Below are 20,146 nucleotides of genomic sequence, written 5' to 3' on the forward strand. Positions count from 1 at the left end.
GAGCTCCGCCGCCCGCGCCGCAGCGCAGCAGCCGGTCCAACGCAACCGCAACGCCACCGGCCTAGCCGGAAATGCCCCTCTCGAGTCTCAAAGACTCCGCTTTCAGGAGGGTGTTGCTGCTGTTGCTGCTGTTGCGTCGGCACAATTGATTAATTCCATTTAAAATGTCGTCTCGTTTACAGTGCGAGTAAACCGGACGGGCCGGAGATACCCCACCAAACACAGCAGGGGATAACACTCAAACCCCGCACAGATGGATTCACAAACCGACCTATTCGGCGCTGCCACCTTTAGCCCCATCCCACAGCCAGGCACGTGTGGGAGTTATCTCTACGCGATCACCACAGCCGGCCCGGCACGGGCGCGGTCACCACGGTGTCACCCGCGCTCGCCGCGGAGCATCAGGTGACGTGAGGGAGCCTGCGCGGGGGGGCCCAGCGGCCTCCACTTCCTGCCGGCGGTCGGCCGCAGAATCGCGAGCGTGGGCAAAAATTAAAAAACGCAACGCGCGCGGCCTTGGAAGCGCTCACCTTTTCCAGCGTCATCGCGGAGACCGGTACCCTGCACAGAGAGACACACGGGGGGGGGGGGTGTGGGCGGGGGGGGGATCGGGACGGGGGGACACGCGGACAGAGAGACAACGCGGTGTCAAGTCCCGCCGCGACGCCGGCACGGCCGTGGCGTTTACAGTTTTCACCGAGCCTCCGCGCCCCCTTCCCTTGGGCGACGCGCGATCTTTCAACTGCGCGCGGGCCAAATCTCGATCTTCGGGTTTTCTCGGTTCCCGCGAGCGTGCCGCGTCAGCGCCGCGGAATGCGCGCCGCTTGTTTACGCGCGCGGCAAATTTTGCCGACGACGGGAGGTCAAGGTGCGCGGTGGGCGGGCGAGGCAGCCCGGTGCGGCGGCCAGGCCGGGCGGCTCCCTGTGGCACCCGCCGCCGCCGCGTTCAGCCTGGGCTGCGAAGCTGTGGAACTCGAGGTGAGCTCGAGGGCTACGCGGTGAGCAGGGGGGCGGACCGGAGGTAGCCCCAAACCAACAGAGCAGAACTCCGCAACTAATCTGTCGTTTACCACGACCCACGTAATAGGGTGATATACATTTCCACGTGTTAAGCCACTCCGTTGCACTATCCCTTGAAAAAGCTAATAGCTCAGTGGGCTTTACCCGATAAGATAAAAATAGCTTAGTTTAATTTGTATTTTTATGATTTGTTTACCTTTCGTATACTTTGCACACTCCTATCCTAGTTTTTGTATTGTAAGTTCTGACCCGCCCCCCCCAACTGTACATCTGTCGTCATCGAATTCCTCCAAGATAAATACATCAATATTCTGCTCCTGATCTGGCAATTCACCAGCACCGTTTCAGGTGAGCCTTCTGCTGATGAGACAATGAATGTCAAAACCCATTTCAGTTTTGCTTCCGGTGAAGCCGGTGAAGATCCACTCCCAGAATGCCACGTGGTCGCCGATGGGAAGTACGCATTTGTTTAAACGTTTTGTGTGGAGAGACGACTCCGGGACGGGGGACGTTGTTTACGTCAGGGTTATTATTGGCGACTGGAGCCGGGGGGCGATCTGGGGCTCGGTGATGTCACGCGGGGGGCGTCTCTTGTAGGGGCGGGCGATGTTGTTAAAGGGCTCGGTTATTGCTTCTAGTCGAGGAATCGGCTTCACGGGCCAAGCAGCCGGCTTTATTCACGGCGTTGGGCGTGCGCGTGGAGCGGTGGCGCAGCGGTTAGCGCACTTGCACCGCGTTAAACTTGGCGACGCAAGGTCAATTCTCGGCCACGGACAAAATAAATATTCGAGCGACACCTACACACCGGCTCCCCGTTCACCAACCCGCACTGATCAGCACGGTCAAGTACGGTCAACCAACAACCCCCTGGTGGGAGGCGGGGGGGGGGGGCGTTCAGATAGCACAGCGTCCCCACCCCGGGCTGGTTTCTATTTGAGCAGGAACCACCACCCCCCACCTCCCCCCCCGGGGCGCTGAGCGGCGCCGCAAGCGAGCGGAACCGCGCGGCACAGGCAACGGGCGCGGTCGGGGCGGTGGCGCGTCACGCACTCGGTTCTCCTCCGCGTCTCCGCGCCGTCCGGCAGGAACAGCTTCACAGCCGAGATGATGCAGCTGTGCGTCACTGCAGCAACACACAAAAACAAAGATGCCCCGTGTGGCCTCAGCAGACCGTGTGGCCAAGTGCCGCACCTCGGCGAGCACCTCGGAAGGCCGACGACAGTGCACGAGGGGCTCGAGCGGCCAGCACCGTGCCTGGCCGTCTTTGTGTCCCCAATGCTGGCCAGGTACTTGTGTAAGGCTGAATCGACTTAGAGAAGGCCCAAAATTGGTTTAGATGAGAGTCACTGATGTTATGCTGCAGTGGGGATACTGTGCAGGAAAAAAAAAAGTGTGGATCAGGGAATGCTTGCACCGTGTTGCGGTGACAACACTCACTAACACACAATGTGAAACACGCCTTACTAAACACAACAAAGACAAATACCCCCCGTATAGCCTGTAACAGACTGTTGGGGCAAGTGCTGTTAGGGAGCACCTATGAAGGCCGGCACGGCACACGAGGGAGGTGGGTGGCGAGGACCATGCCCGGCTGCCTTCGTCTCCACAGTGGCGATGTTTAACACACCGCACCCAGTACTCAATTGAGGCCGAGTCGACAAGCATGAAGCCCGTGCCTTACGAACAAGCGCATTGACACAAGGCATCGACATGGATTGCGGCTGTGGTAACCGGTGGGGGTGGGTGAGCCTCGTGCCCCACGTGGCACGGTCTACCATGGACCGCACGCAAAGGCCGGATTTGGTTCTGCAATTTATCCTTTTAACGAGAGAGATATTTTTCTTTTTTCGCCCCGACGCTGCCCCGATCGGGCTGCCGCCGATTGGCCCACACATTCACCCCCGAGGGTCCAATCGGATCGCTCGCACGGCAAAGCAGCGCTTCGCGTCCGAGAACGCCCCGAGGGAGGGGGTCCTCTTCCTGCGCGGCCACCTCGGGGTATCGCGCGCCCACCGGCAGCGAGAGCAGACCGCGCCGACTGTTTTCCCGGTGGCCGGCAGGGTTCGAGCCGCGAACTTCTGCAACAAGTGGCGAAAGCGCCACCGACCGGTGGGTCGCCGTGAACCCCTAATCACGACCAACGATTGCCCCTAACCGCGACGACCCCCCCCACCGGCCCCCCTCTTCACCCCACAACTGCCCCCGTCGCGGCGGCGAAGCAATCGCTCACCCCTCCGCGAGTTCTCCATGACGTCCACGCCGAACTGGATGACATCTCCGGAGAGGATCTCGTAGGGCGCGCTCTCCTCCGAGCCCTTGCTCAGCCGCTGATTGTTAACGAATGTCCCGTTGCTGCTCTTGGTGTCTTGCAGGTAGAACTGCGCACGCACGCGGAGAGCGAGCGGGAAGCAGAGAGAGAGAGCGAGAGAGCGAGGGAGGAAATGGCACCACGTGCCGCACGGTGTTAGTTAATCCGCGGTAGTTCCCGCAGACGTCCGTGTTGACGTAATCCACACTGGGAAGACAAAGGCGGCCGGGCACGATGCTGTCCTGGCCTTCCCGTCGTGTGCCGTGCTGGCCTTAATAGGTGCTCACCGACGCCACTTGCACCCACAGCTCTGTACAGCTCACTGGGGGAAGTGGTGAATTGCACACACACAGGCGTGCCTTTTTGGGCGAGCAAGTGACGTGTCTGTCTGTGCGAACGACCATGTGCACATTTGTACTCCCGTGTAGTTGTGCGAGAACAAGTGTATTTGCCGGTGTGTCCGTGCGTGTGTCTGGATAGCGGTTGTGCAGTGGTTATCGAACCCGACGACCAGAGTTTGATTCCTGCTCGTGACTAACACCGGTGACGATTATCTGAACTGGTCCGGGGCATCCCCCTATATCGACTTAACCTCAATTGAGTACTTTGGTGCGGTGTAGTAAACATCGCCACTATGAAGGCAAAGGCGGTCGGGTGTGGTGCAGGCCACCCACCACCTCGTGGGCCGTGCCGGCCTTCATAGGTGCTCGCTAACAACACTTACGCCCCAACAGTGTGTAAAAGTATACAGGGGATCCTTGTCTTTATGTGCGTGCATCGCAACAATTGCACAACTGACACCAGCGTGACTTCCTGCGTAGGTACAGCGCACGCACGCGCGCACCGCTACGCTCGAGACCGATGGACTCGCCGAGAGAACCAGGGATTCACACAGACAACGAGAACTGCTTCTTTTCACACAGGCTGCGAACGTGCTGAGATGTGACCGCATATAGGGGCTACTACGCCAATTCGGAGACCCACATACGGGGGCCATGGTGCTGTCACCACTGCTGCTCCAAATGGCCCCTTGTCGAGCCAGACGGCCGTCGAGATGAATCGCTCAGAGAGATTCGTAGCGAGCCAAGCGGCGGGACCCACCAACGGGAGAACACAGTGGACCTTAATAAACCTCCACACACGAAAAGATACACGGGGCAATGAACCTTTGAACCCAATTGACGTGGATGACATCTTTACTGCCTACCTATCAGACCGAGAGGACAGGTGGCTGAGCGAGTGTGCGAAGCGGGGAGGTGGATGAGTGTTTGAGTGAATGGATGAGTGGGTGAATGGGCGAGGTCGACGATTATCTGAAACGGTCCTGGGCATCCCTTAGGTCGACTCAGCCTCAAATGAGTAGCCGGTGCGATGTGGAAACATCGCCACTAGGGACACAAAGGCGGTCTGCTGTTTAGGCTATACAGTGGGAGGGGTCTTTGTCTTGAGTGACTGGGTGTGTGGGCGTGTGAGTATGTTAATAAGTGGGTGAATGAGCAGGTGTGCGAGTGAGCAGGTAGGTGGACGAGTGAGCCGAAGGGCGTGGGGGGGCGCAAGCGAGCAAGTGAATCAATGAGTGGGTTGGAGGTGAGCTAGTGTGTAAATAAGTAGGTGGGCGAGTGGCTGAGTGAGTGGGTATCTGAAAGAGTGATTAGGTGAGTGGGTATGCAAGGACGTGTGTGGGTCTATGGGTGATAATTATTTGACCGAGTGGGTGAACAAGTGGGCGAGCAAGTGGATAACTGTGTGGGTGGGCGGGCGAGTATCTGGGTGAGGTGGATAGGTGGGAGGGTGGGTTGAGCTTGTATGTTAATGGGGGTGGGTGGATAGTTGAGTGACTGATTTATTGGGTAAATGAATGGGCACACATGGGCACAAACACACACACACACATATATATACGCATTCCCACACAGACACATAAATCGGACACCAAGAGACACACACGGACACACAATCGGGAAGATGCACTGCTGCGCAGCGACGCTGCTCAAGGTGCTTATCAGGAGTGCGGTGACACTGCATCATAGCCGGCATGGCGTTACACATCTCTGTCATTGCGCCGCCGCCGCCGCGGCGAAACCACCCAGCGGGCAGACCGCGGGAACGGCGCAACACCGAACTTACTTCTCAACGACCGAACTTATCGCCGGAACGTGTGGATTTGGCCGGAACGGTGCCGAAATTCGATGGCCGCTCGAAACGCAACCGTTTCCGGCTTGCACCTTGGAACGTTGGAGCTGCGGTAGCAGCCTGGAGGAGTGAAATATCTTGAAAAATCGGACGGCCCAGGGCTGGGCTCTACCGATTACAACCCAAGTAATCGATGACTCTACTGACTATCGAACCGATTGCTCGACCCGTCGGAGAACGGAAAAATAATTGCTTGGCTTATGAGCTGGAGGTGACGGTAAAGACGCAGCCCTGCAATGGCCTCTGCTGGCGGAAGGAGCCTCCGCTGGAGGGAAATCTAGAACCGCTCTAAGAGGGCGTTTGGCCTACTCCCCCTCCACGCTGGCCACACGGCTCGGGAGAGGTGGACGAACACACGCTTTACCCCCCAACCACACGCGGCCTGCCGATCGTTTAAGGAAGCTTGCCCCGCTGTTTGAACTACCGCGCCGAACCGGCGACCTCTGGATTCATCAAAAAGGACCTCCGCCAGAAACGTCGCCTAACGTACACTTTTCCTTGTAAGGCCACGCACAAAACAGTTGTTATCGTTGAAAGTGTCGAGTTGTTTTCGTTACGCTTGTGGATCGCTGCCAATGCAGCAGCGGCGGCCTTCCGGCGTTGGCAGTGGCAGCCTTCCGGCGAGCGGACCGTGATACACCGCAACAGGTAATCATTTAAGGCTGAGTTAACTTAGGTGAGGCCCATGATCGGCTCAGACATTCGCAACCGTTATTGCTGACCTACACACACACACACACCGACCTACAGACACACACACAAATATTGACCCGCAACACACACAAACACTGACCAGCATACACACAAACAATGACTTACAGGCAAAAGACAAAGACCCCCGTATAGCCTTAACAGACTGTAGAGGCAATTTCTGTTAGCGAGCATCTATCAACGCCGGCACAGTACACGAGGGGGTGGGTGGCCGGCAACACGCCCGGTCGCCTTTGTCTCCCCAGTGGCCATGTTTAACACACCGCACCCAGTACTCATTTGAGGCCGAGTCGACATAGGGGAGAGGCCCAGGACCGGTTCAGGTAATCGTCACCGGTGTGGCCGTGAGCAGGATTCGAATTCACCGGGGTTCGTAGCACAGTGCAGCGCTAACCGTTACACGACCGCTCCCCACACACATAAACACACACTGACACACGCGCGGACCAGCACAGGCGGGTGGCTATGAGTGCAGACGGGGCGGCGGCGATGCGGTGAGTCACGGGGTAGGAATGGTGCCCACACCTGGTGCCCATTGGCCGGTTTTACTGCAAGTTTCTGCACTGGCCGAGCCAAATCAAGAGCCGGCGTGAGCGGGGGCGGACGAGCCGGCTCGGCCCGGCACGCGGGCGTTTGGTCTGGCATGGCCGACAGGATCGCCGATTGGTGAAGAGACGCCACCGCGGTTGGGTGAACCCCCCCACCCCCCCCGGAACCGCCGGTCAGAGTTCACTCGTTCCATTCAGCTGCTCCCAATCTGCAGCTCACTTTTGTTGGCGACACGATCATCGTCAGCGTCGTTATGGCTATGAAGACGCACTGATTTCACAGTCAAAAGGTGTTTGTTTTGATGGCAGGGACTCGCTACACCGAGTCTCGACGCGAGTCGGTGGATCTTTATGCAAGGTCAATATGTGAGTCTATGGGTCTCTATGCGATTCATTGGATATCTAAGAAAATGTATGACTATTTATTCGAGTCCACTGGTCTCTATGCGGGTCTAAGGATTTATACGCGAGTCTATTGGTCTCTACGCAAGTCTATTGGTCTCTTTGAGAGTGGGGCGGCTGAAACCCAGATTCAAACCCGGGACTCCGGTTCCGTGTCTGCGACACAGCGCTGGCCACAGAGTTACCCAGCCACGTTCTTATCGCTAAACTCTATGAAGGTCAGATTTGCATCGGGACAAAACAGAGACAACATGTTGCCTGGAGATTTACCCGCATCGCTGGTGGAGACGCAAACACACACACGCGCCCCTGATGAGCACGGTTGGCTACGTACGGTGCGAAAGAAGTTCGACGTACATACGTACAAAGCACACGCATACAAACAAAGGCGCTTCTGCCAAAAAATCTGATGATGGGCAATATTCGCCTAGAAATTCTAGAGCTGCAGCAGCGGTGCGTCCCCGTGACCTCAGCTGACGCCGAAACCAACGTCAGCGGACATCCTCTGTCATCACCATCATCAGCACCCATGGTCTATCCACTGCTTTTTGAAGACCTACCTAGGTCGTCACCATCGCTCACGGTCTCCCAACGCGACCATCCCGCATCTCGGCGAGCAGATTTACAGCTCCATCTCTGTGGCGGGCGTCCACTCGGGGCGCGTTCCTTTGCCTTGGCTGCGACGTTCGCGTCGACCAGAGCCACCGTACCACCCCACGCGCCTCTCTTCACAATCGCCCCATTTACTATTTTTGTTTTACAAGGTAAGGCCCGCTGAGCTAGTTTTGCTCGTTTTCAGAAGCGACCAGGCCACAAATGATTTCCCAACAAAGTGGCTTACCGTGTGGAGATGTTTTTTTTTTAACAGCCAGAGGCTCTAAACGCACGTTGATTCTAAATGTGAAGAGAAAAACCAGAGGACCCGGAGAAAAATCCACACAAACTCCAAATATACAGCAGGCGTCAGGGTCGGGATCGAACCCACGACCTCTTGCATATTAAGGCGAGGGAGTTAACATCTCGCCACCATGGCGCCCCTATGTCTCCGACTTGTGTTTGCCTGGTGGTGTCACGGTTATCGCGATGGATTTGCATTCCGTACGATTCAATTTCTCGGTTCGGCGGTTGAAACAGGAGGGCCACTTTCTTAAATTCTACCTCCCCGCCCCCTCCCCCTCAGCTGCCTCAGTCCACCCAGCAGCGTACATGGGAATACGCCACGATTCGTGGATTGCCAGGTTGCATGTGGTGGGGTCAAGTATAGGTGCTCCCACCTCTTCCAAAACGTGTGGCCCGCGTGGAAGAGTCGGCAAAAATATCCTGTAGTGGAGGCCCCTTCCGCCAGCAGTGGCGTGAGCCAGCCATTGCACCTTCATCACAAGTGCCTCTCTTCCCCTGTCTCCCAGTGTCATCCAAAGCACCAACTTCTGCCTTGTTTATCAGTTTCACGCTCGCACACTTTCAGATGCGCTTCTGCGGCCACATGGAACGTTCTTCCTTCCGATATTAAGAACCCGCTGGAGCTATGCACTTTTAAATCTACATTGAAAACTAATTTCTTTTGAAGTGATTTTTGTGTTGAGTTTGTTGTCCTTCCCCCGCACCTCCGATTAGCACGGTTGGCTGCGTACGGTGCGAAAGAAGTTCAACATACATACAAACACTGCTGGACGAACATCAACAAGACACCTCGAACTTGCGTACAGTGAGGGGAAAAAAGTATTTGATCCCCTGCTGATTTTGTACATTTGCCCACTAACAAAGAAATGATTCATCTTCTTTGGTTCTTTCGGTAAAGTCACGTAGAATGAGAATAAAATAATAAATTGATAAAATAAAATAACGCAATAATATTCTCACAATAATATTCTCATTCTACGTGACTTTACCGAAAGAACCAAAGAAGATGAATCATTGCAGTCACGAAAGCTTTAAATCGAAAAAGAAATGATCAGTCTATAATTTTAATGGGAGGTTTATTTGAACAGTGAGAGACAGAATAAAAACAAAAAAATCCAGAGAAGCGCATGTCAAAAATGTTATAGATTGATTTGCATTTTAATGAGGGAAATAAGTATTTGACCCCCTCTCAATCAGAAAGATTTCTGGCTCCCAGGTGTCTTTTATACAGGTAACGAGCTGAGATTAGGAGCACACTCTTAAAGGGAGTGCTCCTAATCTCAGCTTGTTACCTGTATAAAAGACACATGTCCACAGAAGCAATCAATCAGATTCCAAACTCTCCACCATGGCCAAGACCAAAGAGCTCTCCAAGGATGTCAGGGACAAGATTGTAGACCTACACAAGGCTGGAATGGGCTACAAGACCATTGCCAAGCAGCTTGGTGATAAGGTGACAACAGTTGGTGTGATTATTCGCAAATGGAAGAAACACAAAAGAACTGTCAATCTCCCTCGGCCTGGGGCTTCCATGCAAGATCTCACCTCGTGGAGTTGCAATGATCATGAGAACGGTGAGGAATCAGCCCAGAACTACACGGGAGGATCTTGTCAAAGATCTCAAGGCAGCTGGGCCCATAGTCACCAAGAAAACAATTGGTAACACACTACGCCGTGAAGGACTGAAATCCTGCAGCGCCCGCAAGGTCCCCCTGCTCAAGAAAGCACATATACATGCCTGTCTGAAATTTGCCAATGAACATCTGAATGATTCAGAGGACAACTGGGTGAAAGTGTTGTGGTCAGATGAGACCAAAATGGAGCTCTTTGGCATCAACTCAACTCGCCGTGTTTGGAGTAGGAGAAATGCTGCCTATGACCCCAAGAACACCATCCCCACAGTCAACCATGGAGGTGGAAACATTATGCTTTGGGGGTGTTTTTCTAAGGGGACAGGACAACTTCACCGCATCAAAGGGACGATGGACGGGGCCATGTACCGTCAAATCTTGGGTGAGAACCTCCTTCCCTCGGCCAGGGCATTGAAAATGGGTCGTGGATGGGTATTCCAGCATGACAATGACCCAAAACACACGGCCAAGGCAACAAAGGAGTGGCTCAAGAAGAAGCACATTAAGGTCCTGGAGTGGCCTAGCCAGTCTCCAGACCTTAATTCCATAGAAAATCTGTGGAGGGAGCTGAAGTTTCGAGTTTGACAAACGTCAGCCTCGAAACCTTAATGACTTGGAGAAGATCTGCAAAGAGGAGTGGGACAAAATCCCTCCTGAGATGTGTGCAAACCTGGTGGCCAACTACAAGAAATGTCTGACCTCTGTGATTGCCAACATTACTAAGTCATGTTTTGCAGAGGGGTCAAATACTTATTTCCCTCATTAAAATGCAAATCAATTTCTAACAGTTTTGACATGCGTTTTTATGGATTTTGTTGCTGTTATTCTGTCTCTCACTGTTAAAATAAACCTACCATTAAAATTATAGACTGATCATTTCTTTGTCAGTGGGCAAACGTACAAAATCAGTAGGGGATCAAATACTTTTCCCTCACTGTATGTCCTCTGATCAACATGTGATCCTCTTGCTCCTGTCTCTCTCTCAGTTTAATTCCAGGCACGCACCTCTCCTCCACGCTTCACGGGGTGACGCACAAATATAAAAATAAAATACAACCTATTTAGGCGCTGCGCCAGGGCCACCTGACACGGAAAGTTACCCTAGTGACCCCACAGTTTAAATCACATCCCTCACTTTGTTTTGACTTGTTTCACACACGCACGCTCACTTACACGCGTGCACACGCATGCACGCACAAGCGCACACACGTTGCACATGCAATCCGACTTTTAATTCGCGTTCGTACCGAACACGATGGGCGCGACGATTTGCGTCCCATCGTGTTTGGCGCTCGCTCACACCTTTTCAGAAATTGCCACGATTAGCGGCACGCGTCGGCCGGTACCGCGCGGAAACCTGACGGTATTATCCACGCGAGAGTTCGGGTCGTTCGGCTGGCGTTTCCTCCGCGACGGCAACAGCACTTCCCCATTCCTCGCCGGTTCCGTCTTTATTTTTAAACGACGCCCCTGCTCGCCGCTCAGCACCGTGGCAAGGCGCTATTCGCGGTGCCGATAACCGCAATTCGGTGAAACGTGCGGTGACGTCGCGAATGGCCGGGCAGGGAGGAACGAGGAACAGGGGCGGAGGCCAAAGCTGGAGGGCCGCCATCCCATGCGAGTGAACGCTGCCGGGTGGTTACCGCACTCTCCGGATTAAAGGAAAACTTGGCAGTGCAGTAGCTGTGTGCGTGTGTTCAGGTGCGTGTCAGTGTGTGCTAGTGTACGTGAGTGAACGTAAGCTCCAAAGATGGACTTTCCAATGACCAGCGGTGTCAAGATCGGCCTCTGTGGAGGAGGTTCGTGAAGGACGCTGCTGCTACTGGGCAGTTGGGAGGCAGTTGCCCTCCAGCAACAACGGAGGGCAAAGGAGCAACGCTCACCACAACGAGTGGAGTGCCGGGTGGCTAAAACACAGGAAGTTGACACAGTAGGGGCACGGGTGGTGCATCTGCCAATTATCTCAGTCAATCAACCCATGGCACCTGGGTCTGTCCCATCACCTCCTGCCAGCGGGTGTTCGACACTTCACGTGGCCTTGAAGTGCACATAGCCTGATACAAGCACCATGTTGACATCACCACCACTTAGTGGCAAATGGCGGTTGTTGTTGTTGTGTGGGGAGTACTCTTCACCTTATTGCGTTCTTTGGTCTAAAACTGGTGAGACAAGGCCATAAAAAGGCTGTCATCTCTGGTGCAGGCCAATCAGTTTCAGGGACTGTGCGTGGGTTATTGTCGGGGCATGTTTGTTTGCGTCCTTTGCCACAGGTCTGTGTGGTTGATGAAAATGCAATGTTTTGTGGTATATATAGGTGCCTATTTGGTGTTTGAACATCTTGGCGCCTCCTGTGTTGTTGCCGGAAAGAGTAGAACATTTTTTTAAATAAAATATGCTTGTACCGTATGTAAGCATGTGTCGAGCCGCCGGTATAAACGTGTGTAGCATGTGAATGTGGTTGTACATAAACACACACATCCACGCTAAACACACGGGGGGCGATAGCATAGCGGTTAGCGCGCTTTGCTACAAACGCGGCAGAGACCCGAGTTCGATTCCCGCTCATGGCCACCACCACCAACACCAGTGACGATCATCTGAACCGGTCTTGGGCCTCCTCCCCTAGGTCGACTCAGCCTCAAATGAGTAGGTAGTGTGGTGTGTAGTAAACATCACTGGTGAGACAAAGGTGGCCGGGCATGGTGCTGTCCACCCACGGCCTCATGTGCCCGCACGTGCCAGCCTTCATAGGTGCTCGCTGAGAGCACTTGTCGCAAAAGTCTGTTTAGGCTACATGTGGGATTTTTGTCTTGTAGTAGTGCAGCGGTTAGCTTATTGCACTACGAACCCGATGACTCCAGTTCGATTCCAGCAGCCCTGCAAGTGAATTTTCCCTGGTGGTTACTGGGTAGATTACAGGCAGAACCAAGTTTGTACCTCATTGTATTGCGAATAAGAGGAGTTCTGTGCTATCACCGTCTTTATCACGCGTGGTTAATCCACTGCTGGTTGAAGGTCTCCCCCAAGCCACCGCCACCACCTCTCACGATTCTGTGATGTAGTAATCTACTGGGCACCTGCACACGAGTTGGTTTCATGCCTCCATCTCCTCGGTGGACGTCCTCTCGGACGCGTTCCCTCCCCCGTTCACCGACTCGGTACTGGGCCAGAGTGTGTGTGCGCGTGTGCGCATTGCAGCATCGGTGCAATCATCACCGACACCGCCTTGTGGATCGGTGAAAAGTGGCGGCTCAAAATGTCACGAATTTTATGCACATTTTTGTGGGCATCACTTAGTCGTGTCTGAACATGCTGTGGGCGTCTCTTAAACTACATCTATACATTCTATTGGGCTCTCTTAGCCATATCTAAACATTCTGTGGGCGTCTCTTAGCCATATCTAAACATTCTGTGGGTGTCTCGTAGTCACATCTAAACATACGGTGGGTGTCCGGACAACCGCGACACCCGCAGTGGATACGCCTCCCCCACCCCGCCACCCCGCGTGTGCCAAGTGGCAGAATCCACCACATCATCCAGCGTTTGTAACAGCGCTGCGCTTGAAACAAATTCTCGAGCGCTCAACCACTCAAGGTTAAAGGCCACTTCACAATCACTCGGCCAAAGTCACTTATTCCTTATTCTGTGACCAGCCAACGCAGTTGAAAGTCTCTCTGGAGGGGGAGAGCTGGGTGTAACGTTCAAGGAAGTAAGAGCTTGCGCTAAAAGTGTAGCCCTGCAATTGCTTGCTCACGTCACTGCTGGCAGAAGAGGAAGCTCTGGAGAGAGCCCCTTTATAGAGGGTATTTGGTCGGCTCTTCCACACTGGTGGGAGTACCCACCCCATGGTCCTTCAGTTTAAGTTTTCAGTTTCATTTATTAGATATAACCCTGTGAGCCATGCGGCTCTTGACTCGGGTGCAACCGCAACAAAACAAAAACATGAACAAGAAACATCTTAAAGTGACTGCTTGACCGAGTGGACAAGGGGCGGTAAGGGGGGGGGGATTCAAGAAACCTTTCTCCATTGTTTCTGACCGTTGCACCGCAGTGGCAGAAGAGGGCTGGGGGTAAGGTTCAAGACGGCTTAGACTCGTGGTAACCAAACGTGAGTGGAGAAGGAAAAGAAGCAAATTAATCCAAAGCGATGGTGCGCAAGCGGTCAAACCAAATACAGTCCAACGGTGCACGTCCGACTTGCTCGGGACGAGGGAATAGGCAGATAAGCGAACAGATCGGATTTGTGAACTTGTGTACGAAATGACAGTTACACCACCACACTGCAAACACTGCAGACGGTTAATTGGTCAGGGCAGACGTGCGACGGGTGGAATACGCAATGCGAGTCTGGTGATCCGGCTGCAACGACTCGCCCCACTCGAGAGCGCCGTACAAGCACAGGCGGCTGCTGAGACCAGGATTCGACCGTAGGTTCTCAGCAGAGCCGGCTCGGCATCTCCGATCTCCAGGCCACTCGTTTCCCTGCGGCGCTATGATTTGTCACGGCGTTTCAATCACCCCGAAGTGAGGGGAGGGGGGGGGGATGTGGAGAGTGGGAAGGGCGGCTATCCCAGCTCCGACACCGCCGCCAATGCCGTCCAAAAAAAAACGTTGCACGAAATTAACAGCGGTTGCCTTGTTCCGTCGGCACTTGCGACGGGCATTTGAATGAATAACAGGAACCAAGCGACCGGCCCTCCTCCACCACCATTGAGACCGGCAGACGGACCACATTTGTTACTCGCCGAGGCGGCGATGTCAACAGACTCCCCCCCCCACTGCCACGAATTCTAAAAATAAGCCGGCTGTGCGCAAATTTGGAAAGGTAAGTGTACCCCCCAACATACCGACGACCGTCCACCCCCCCCCAACCCCTTCCTGGCTCCGTCGTGCGTTCAGGAGCATGCCGAGGTGCCGTTCCCATCATTGCCGGTATGGCCGGCACAAAACCAACGAGCCAAAAGTTTCTCCTAAGGCAAAACGATCGTGGCTTTGGCCGATGTGATGTTGCCGGTTGTGGTCGTGCATGAGTTGTGGTGGGGTCTTAGTGCCGCAGGTCCACGCAGCTAGGGTATTCGGCAGGTAAACTTAACTCTCTCTAAAAACAGTCGAGCAGACTCACCCTCCGGCTGAGACTCTCAAAGGAAGTGACGCTCTCTCCACCGGACACTCTCTCTTCACACACACACTCATTTATATTGTTGTCATATCTTGGGTGAAGCACCCAGTTTCCTACCTCACTGCACTTGATAGAATTCATCATGAAGGAGTCGGGGTAAGTGATGATACAGCACTCTCGGATTCATGACTCCAGTGACTCGTTCACCGGTGATCAGTCACCTGCTTACCACTCATCTATTGCTATGAGCAAAGTTAACATTCCCGTAAACTTCACGCGTTGATTCCTCCGCCCGTTGAGGTTCCGGTCAACCAGAATGGATGTTTAGTCTCATCCACCGCACTGTGATCGACCACCAACACTGCAGGTGACAAGAACTCACCCACCCACTCACCTGCCTATCCACTTACCACACCGCAGGTCTCAATTCTCTTTCTGCATCTTCCCTCACACCGCTCCACTGTGGAATTTCCTCTCCCATCGTTATCTCCTTTACCCAAGCTTTCACAATAATAACCTCTGATTCAAACAACGTGTTTGTAACTCTTATCCGTAACAACTTTGATACCAGTGCTGCTTATTGCTGGCTGCTTGACGTTTTGGCCCTTTGGGTCTGTGTGTTGAAAGAATAAAACTACTCTCAGACAGTGCATGTGTGCAACAGACACTCTTCCTAGCGACCATTGTATTGTGAGCACACTTCCCCGAGGCACCATGCGTGGTATTGACAAAGCCAGGCTAGGATCGTTTTCTTCGTAAAAGTGTGACCCTGAATCGTGCCCATCCATCGGATTGCCGTGGGGAGAATCGTTAAACAGTGGCCGTCGTTTATTGTTTAATGATCTGATGTCGGTTAATCTTACAATAAGAGAAGTATTACTCGTTTTCCGCCCTGATGTACTCTGCACTGCACATTCTCTGTTTCCATCCCAGGTCTCCTCTATATCTGAAGAGTCTCTTTTCTCAAATTGCTCTCGCCTGCTCACAAATACAGTCCGCATGTGCTCGTGTGTGCGCACGCACGCGTGACTTTACCAGTACGTTACTGCCTGATGGGGCGCGACGGTGGCGCGGTGGATAGTGCACTACGGTATGAACACGGTGACCCAATATCGATTCCTGGCCAAGGCTAGTATCGGTGGTGAGTGCTGTTGTTAATTAGTTTTTGTAACACTGTCTTTCGAAAGGCGTGTTCTAATCTAGTTGGTCAGAATCCACTACCAGTAGATGGTTCTCCATCGCAATACCCAACCATTCAAGAGGACAAAAGATGTCAGCAGTTGTTCAGAGTCATTTCCCAGAAGACATCTGTGCGTTTTACGTTCTGTACAATATTTTTATCCGGGGAATATAGTACCATTAAATGTACGACTTTACACAAATTTACAACGTGACACAGCCGAGGAGGGAAATCCCGACTTAGCAGTATGGGGTCTCCCAAACTGTAGGTCACGATCCCCAGTGGAGTTCAAGAAGTGACCTCACATTTCTCCAAAATAAACACGGAAGTAAAAAACATAGCCTGACAGACTATCCCCCTGAAGCTCACGCCTCTTGAAGGGAGTCACGACCACACGGAGTTTGCAAAAGACTGACCTCCTGAGGTCAAGTTTGGGTCCAAGTTGAGGTACAAAGCATGGAGCAGCCAAGGTAAAGCCGCAGCGCTGCATACAGCTCGCTCACGCCACCGCTGGAGGAAGGACATCTGCCAAGAGGGGGCGCTAGAGAACCCCTCAAAATGGTGTCTTTGGCCTACTCTTCCACGCTGGCCAGACGTGTTGAAAGAGATATATGCAAGATCCTATGGAATTTCATCCAGACCCATGCTTATCCAGTCGTGGAATGTGTTTAAACTGTCAAAACTCTGCATTCGGTCTAGATTTTCACGATCCTCATCAGCAGTCGTCGGACCGTTGAAGAGATGCCACTGTCTGCTGATCGCGAAGCTCGTACTGCTGCTTAAAATGCCAAAGCTACGGTAAAATTCCACTCGAGGCGTTAATAAGCAACCGGGTTACCGGGCTCTATGCCACAACACAAACGCCTCCCACGTTTGGAAGTGGGCGCTAGTGCAAATTAGCCAATTAGGTCATTAGCCCGGGCCCAAACCTCGCGTGACGGTGGCCAAACTGCAGACAAAATCAGCGCCCCCCCCCCACCCTGCCCGCCCCAACCGGGAGAGGGAAAAAGAGGCCCTCCAACGAGCGAATCACCCTGAATGCGCCCCGTCTAGTCAGTGTCTCAACATCATCATCAGCAGCAGAATCATTGCCGGTACGTTGTGGTTAACAGTTTACTGAGTCCTGGAGAAACAGAAGTGCCACCAAACTCAGTGCATTGGGATGGAGTTTGGGTTTAGTGGTGCGGTTTAGAGGTTTATGGGTTTAGGGACAGGGTTGGCATTTAGGGTTGGAGTTTAGAATTAGGTGTTCAGCGTTGTGGTTTGGAGTTTGGTGTTAAGGTTTAAGTACTAGGGTATGGCGCTAGGGTTTAGGGGTTAAGATTTAGGGTTAAGGGTTTAGGGCTGAGGTTTAGAGTTCAGTGTTGGGTTCTAGATTTAAAGCTTTCGTGACTACTAGGATCCATACTCTTTGGTTCTATTGGGTAAAGTCACGTAGGTAAAAAATATAAAATAACAAAAATCACGACGTTTCGGCCACAACACAAGCGGCCTTCATCAGGTTAAGGGACGAGACTGTCTGGAGGACAGCGCTGGAGTGAAACCCCAGTGTTGGGGTTTCGGGATCTGGGAATTGGGGGTTCGGTTTCAGAGTTTGGGTTTAGGGGTTCGGCTTCAGAGTTTGGGTTTAGGGGTTCGGGTTTATACCCAAGACCACTTTTCGTTCCCCTGCATCTCACAGGGGCCGTCGTCTCGGCTGACAGCACCGACGACAATCAGCGTCACTGCCATCGCGATTACCTTGTCGTTCTCGAACCACAACAGCGCGTGGTTCCGTGACAGGACCTTGCAGTCGAAGGTGGCGTTGTTGGGGCTTGGTCGGCACCGCGCCACGGAGCGGCCGATCTTGACCGACTCGTCCAGGTAGACGTGGCGCTCCTGAAAGGGGTGCGACGCCGGGCGGCAGGTGAACACGGCCAGGGCGGACGGCATTGTCTCTTCGGGGGTGAGTGGCAGGGAGGAGGAGGAGAAGAAAAATGGAAAACAAAAACAGTGGAGGTCTCGCTGTAGGCGAAGCAGGTTTGCGGACTCCGCGAGACTCCGGGCTCTCAGAGCTCTGGTCTCCGTGTCGCTCCAGTGGTCTCGATTATATCCGTGTCTCCCGTCTCCACGTTACGGCGGCGTCTTCACCTGCCCGCGTCTCTCCCTCGTGTCTCCTGTTGTGTCTCGGCGCGGCCTTTTCAGCCGGAGTCCACCGCGAGTCTGTGTTGACCGGACTCCACCGTATCTACGTTGTCTTCGCGTATCTCCACGTCTTCTTTTCCGCGTCCGTGTCTTACGCACGTACCGACGATGAATCACTGCCTCCGTCTCAACGTATTCACGTCTCTGTCTTTACGTGTCACCGTCCGTGTCTCCACGTATCCGTCTCCCCGTACATGTGTCTCTCTCCAAGCGTTGTCCGTGTCTTCGTGTCTTCACGCGTTCCAGTATCCCCCCCCGTCCCCTTTCCTCAACGCGTCTGTCGCTCCACGCGTTCCCAGGCGTATCCACGTCCCAGTCTCCCGCAACGCATCAATGCATCCACGTGTCTTCCTCCCGGCTGTCATACACCTCTCAGCGCCTCGACGTGCCAAGTGTCTCCACGAGTGTGCCCGTCTCCCCGCGTCTCACCTGCGTCTCCCCCGTCTCTCCCTCCACCACCACCGCCGCCGCCGCCACCACCACCGAGCCAGCCGCGAACCCCGCGCGTACCTTCAGCATTCACCGCCGCGCTCACCGAGCCGCTCCCTCCTCCTCCTCCACAGCCCGCGCCGACGCTCACATCACATTCTGCCGCCGCCGCCACCGCGCATATTCGCCCCCTTCGTTCGCAGGGAGACGAGGATCGTCAACGTTCACTCCTTCCGCAGCTTCCCCCCGCGGGCAATGGAAGACCGAGGCCTAGGCCTGAAGCCTACGGCTTCGCCTGCGGCGTTTTGCCGAGATGGGGACCCTCGGTGCCGGCCAACCTTCAGGGGCCGTCCGCTACCCCCGTCCCGCTGGATTCTCGCCGCAGATCCCGACCCGGACTTTGGGCGCCAGCAAAGCCGACGGCGGGTCCGAGACTGTGACGAGAACTAAGATGACAAAATTAAGCAGGAATCCGGGAGGAGAGAACGGTGGACCCTCCAACTCGGCCGCTGCGGCCGCTCAATTTCCCACTGCGGATGGGCGCAAGCGCGGTCCCGATTGGACCAGCTGGCGGTCACGTGGGTAGCGAGCGACCAATGCAATACGAAGGGGGGCGTGAAGGATTCCTGTATATCTGCGCTATGGATTCTAATGGGACCTCTCGACGAGTCCGTCGAGCTGGGCGATACCATTCGCGAGTAAACGGAGGGGCAAGTCGAACATTTAAATGAAATATATTTCTGCCCGAAATCGTGGACGCATTAAAATCGTGCATTTAACATAAATTGAGAAGCTATATAATTCCCACAGATACTATTGCAACATTTATACCGATCGCAGTGCAAATAAAAAAATATTTAACGAGACGAGCGTTGGTAGTTACCCCCTTTCCCCCCCCCCCTTAAGTCGCTCCATGTTACTTTACAATCCCCCTCCCATTGCTGTGAATGGAACGCGCCTTTGATTGACAGGGCAGTCAGTGGTGGTGGTGGGTGACGTATTGAGTGGGCGAGGCGGTGCCTGACAGCATCGCAATGCATATGCATCACGGCAGCAGCGCACGCGGTGTTCCTGCCGGCACGCAATTACAGACCCACGTGACGTGCACAGACTGCACAATGTTACAGCCCCGCCCCCTCCACACCCCCCCGTTTCCCTGTCCACAGATTCGAAATTGTGGCAGCGGTGGGGGTGAGACAGGTTTATTTGAGCGCCAAGTTGGCGAGGATGTTAACTACCTCGCCTGGGTGTGCAAGCAAGGTCGTGGGTTCGATCCCGACCCTGGCGCCTGTGAATTTGGAGTTTGCGTGTTGTCCCGGTGGTCGCGTGGATTTTTCTCCGGGTCCTCCGGTTCTTTTTGTCCATCCACATTTAGGATCAACATCACACGATTAGAGTATTTTGGCTGCTGCTACAAATGTCCACGTGATAGGCTACTGCGTTGAGCTCTCATTTGTGATGGCCGGGTCGCTTCTGAAAAACAGCTGGATAGCTCAGTGGGCCTTACCTGGTCAAATTAAA

The 20,146-nt window shown here is 54.0% G+C and overlaps 1 protein-coding gene across 3 annotated transcripts in view; it reads right to left on the bottom strand.

Moving 5' to 3' along the window:
- SLMAP (sarcolemma associated protein) overlaps positions 1 to 19,193 on the bottom strand; it is a 39,044-nt gene extending 19,851 nt beyond the window's left edge. For 2 of the 3 annotated variants that reach the window (XM_032971556.2, XM_032971555.2), the window contains exons 1-4: positions 17,753 to 19,192; positions 3,251 to 3,398; positions 2,071 to 2,143; positions 531 to 561 (exon numbers count right to left, since the gene is read on the bottom strand). In XM_032971556.2, the coding sequence (XP_032827447.2) occupies positions 531 to 561; positions 2,071 to 2,143; positions 3,251 to 3,398; positions 17,753 to 17,944 (444 nt within the window). In that variant the 5' untranslated portion in view covers positions 17,945 to 19,192. Of the gene's footprint in view, positions 1 to 530; positions 562 to 2,070; positions 2,144 to 3,250; positions 3,399 to 17,752 lie in introns of all 3 variants that reach the window. The other variant, XM_032971553.2, reaches the window with a different exon arrangement.
- Positions 19,194 to 20,146: the final 953 nt, after the last annotated feature.

This window comes from Petromyzon marinus, chromosome 46 (assembly GCF_048934315.1).
Source record: "Petromyzon marinus isolate PM22_M1 ecotype Great Lakes invasive population chromosome 46, UKy_Petmar_22M1.pri1.0, whole genome shotgun sequence".
Classification (NCBI taxonomy): Eukaryota; Metazoa; Chordata; class Hyperoartia; order Petromyzontiformes; family Petromyzontidae; genus Petromyzon; species Petromyzon marinus.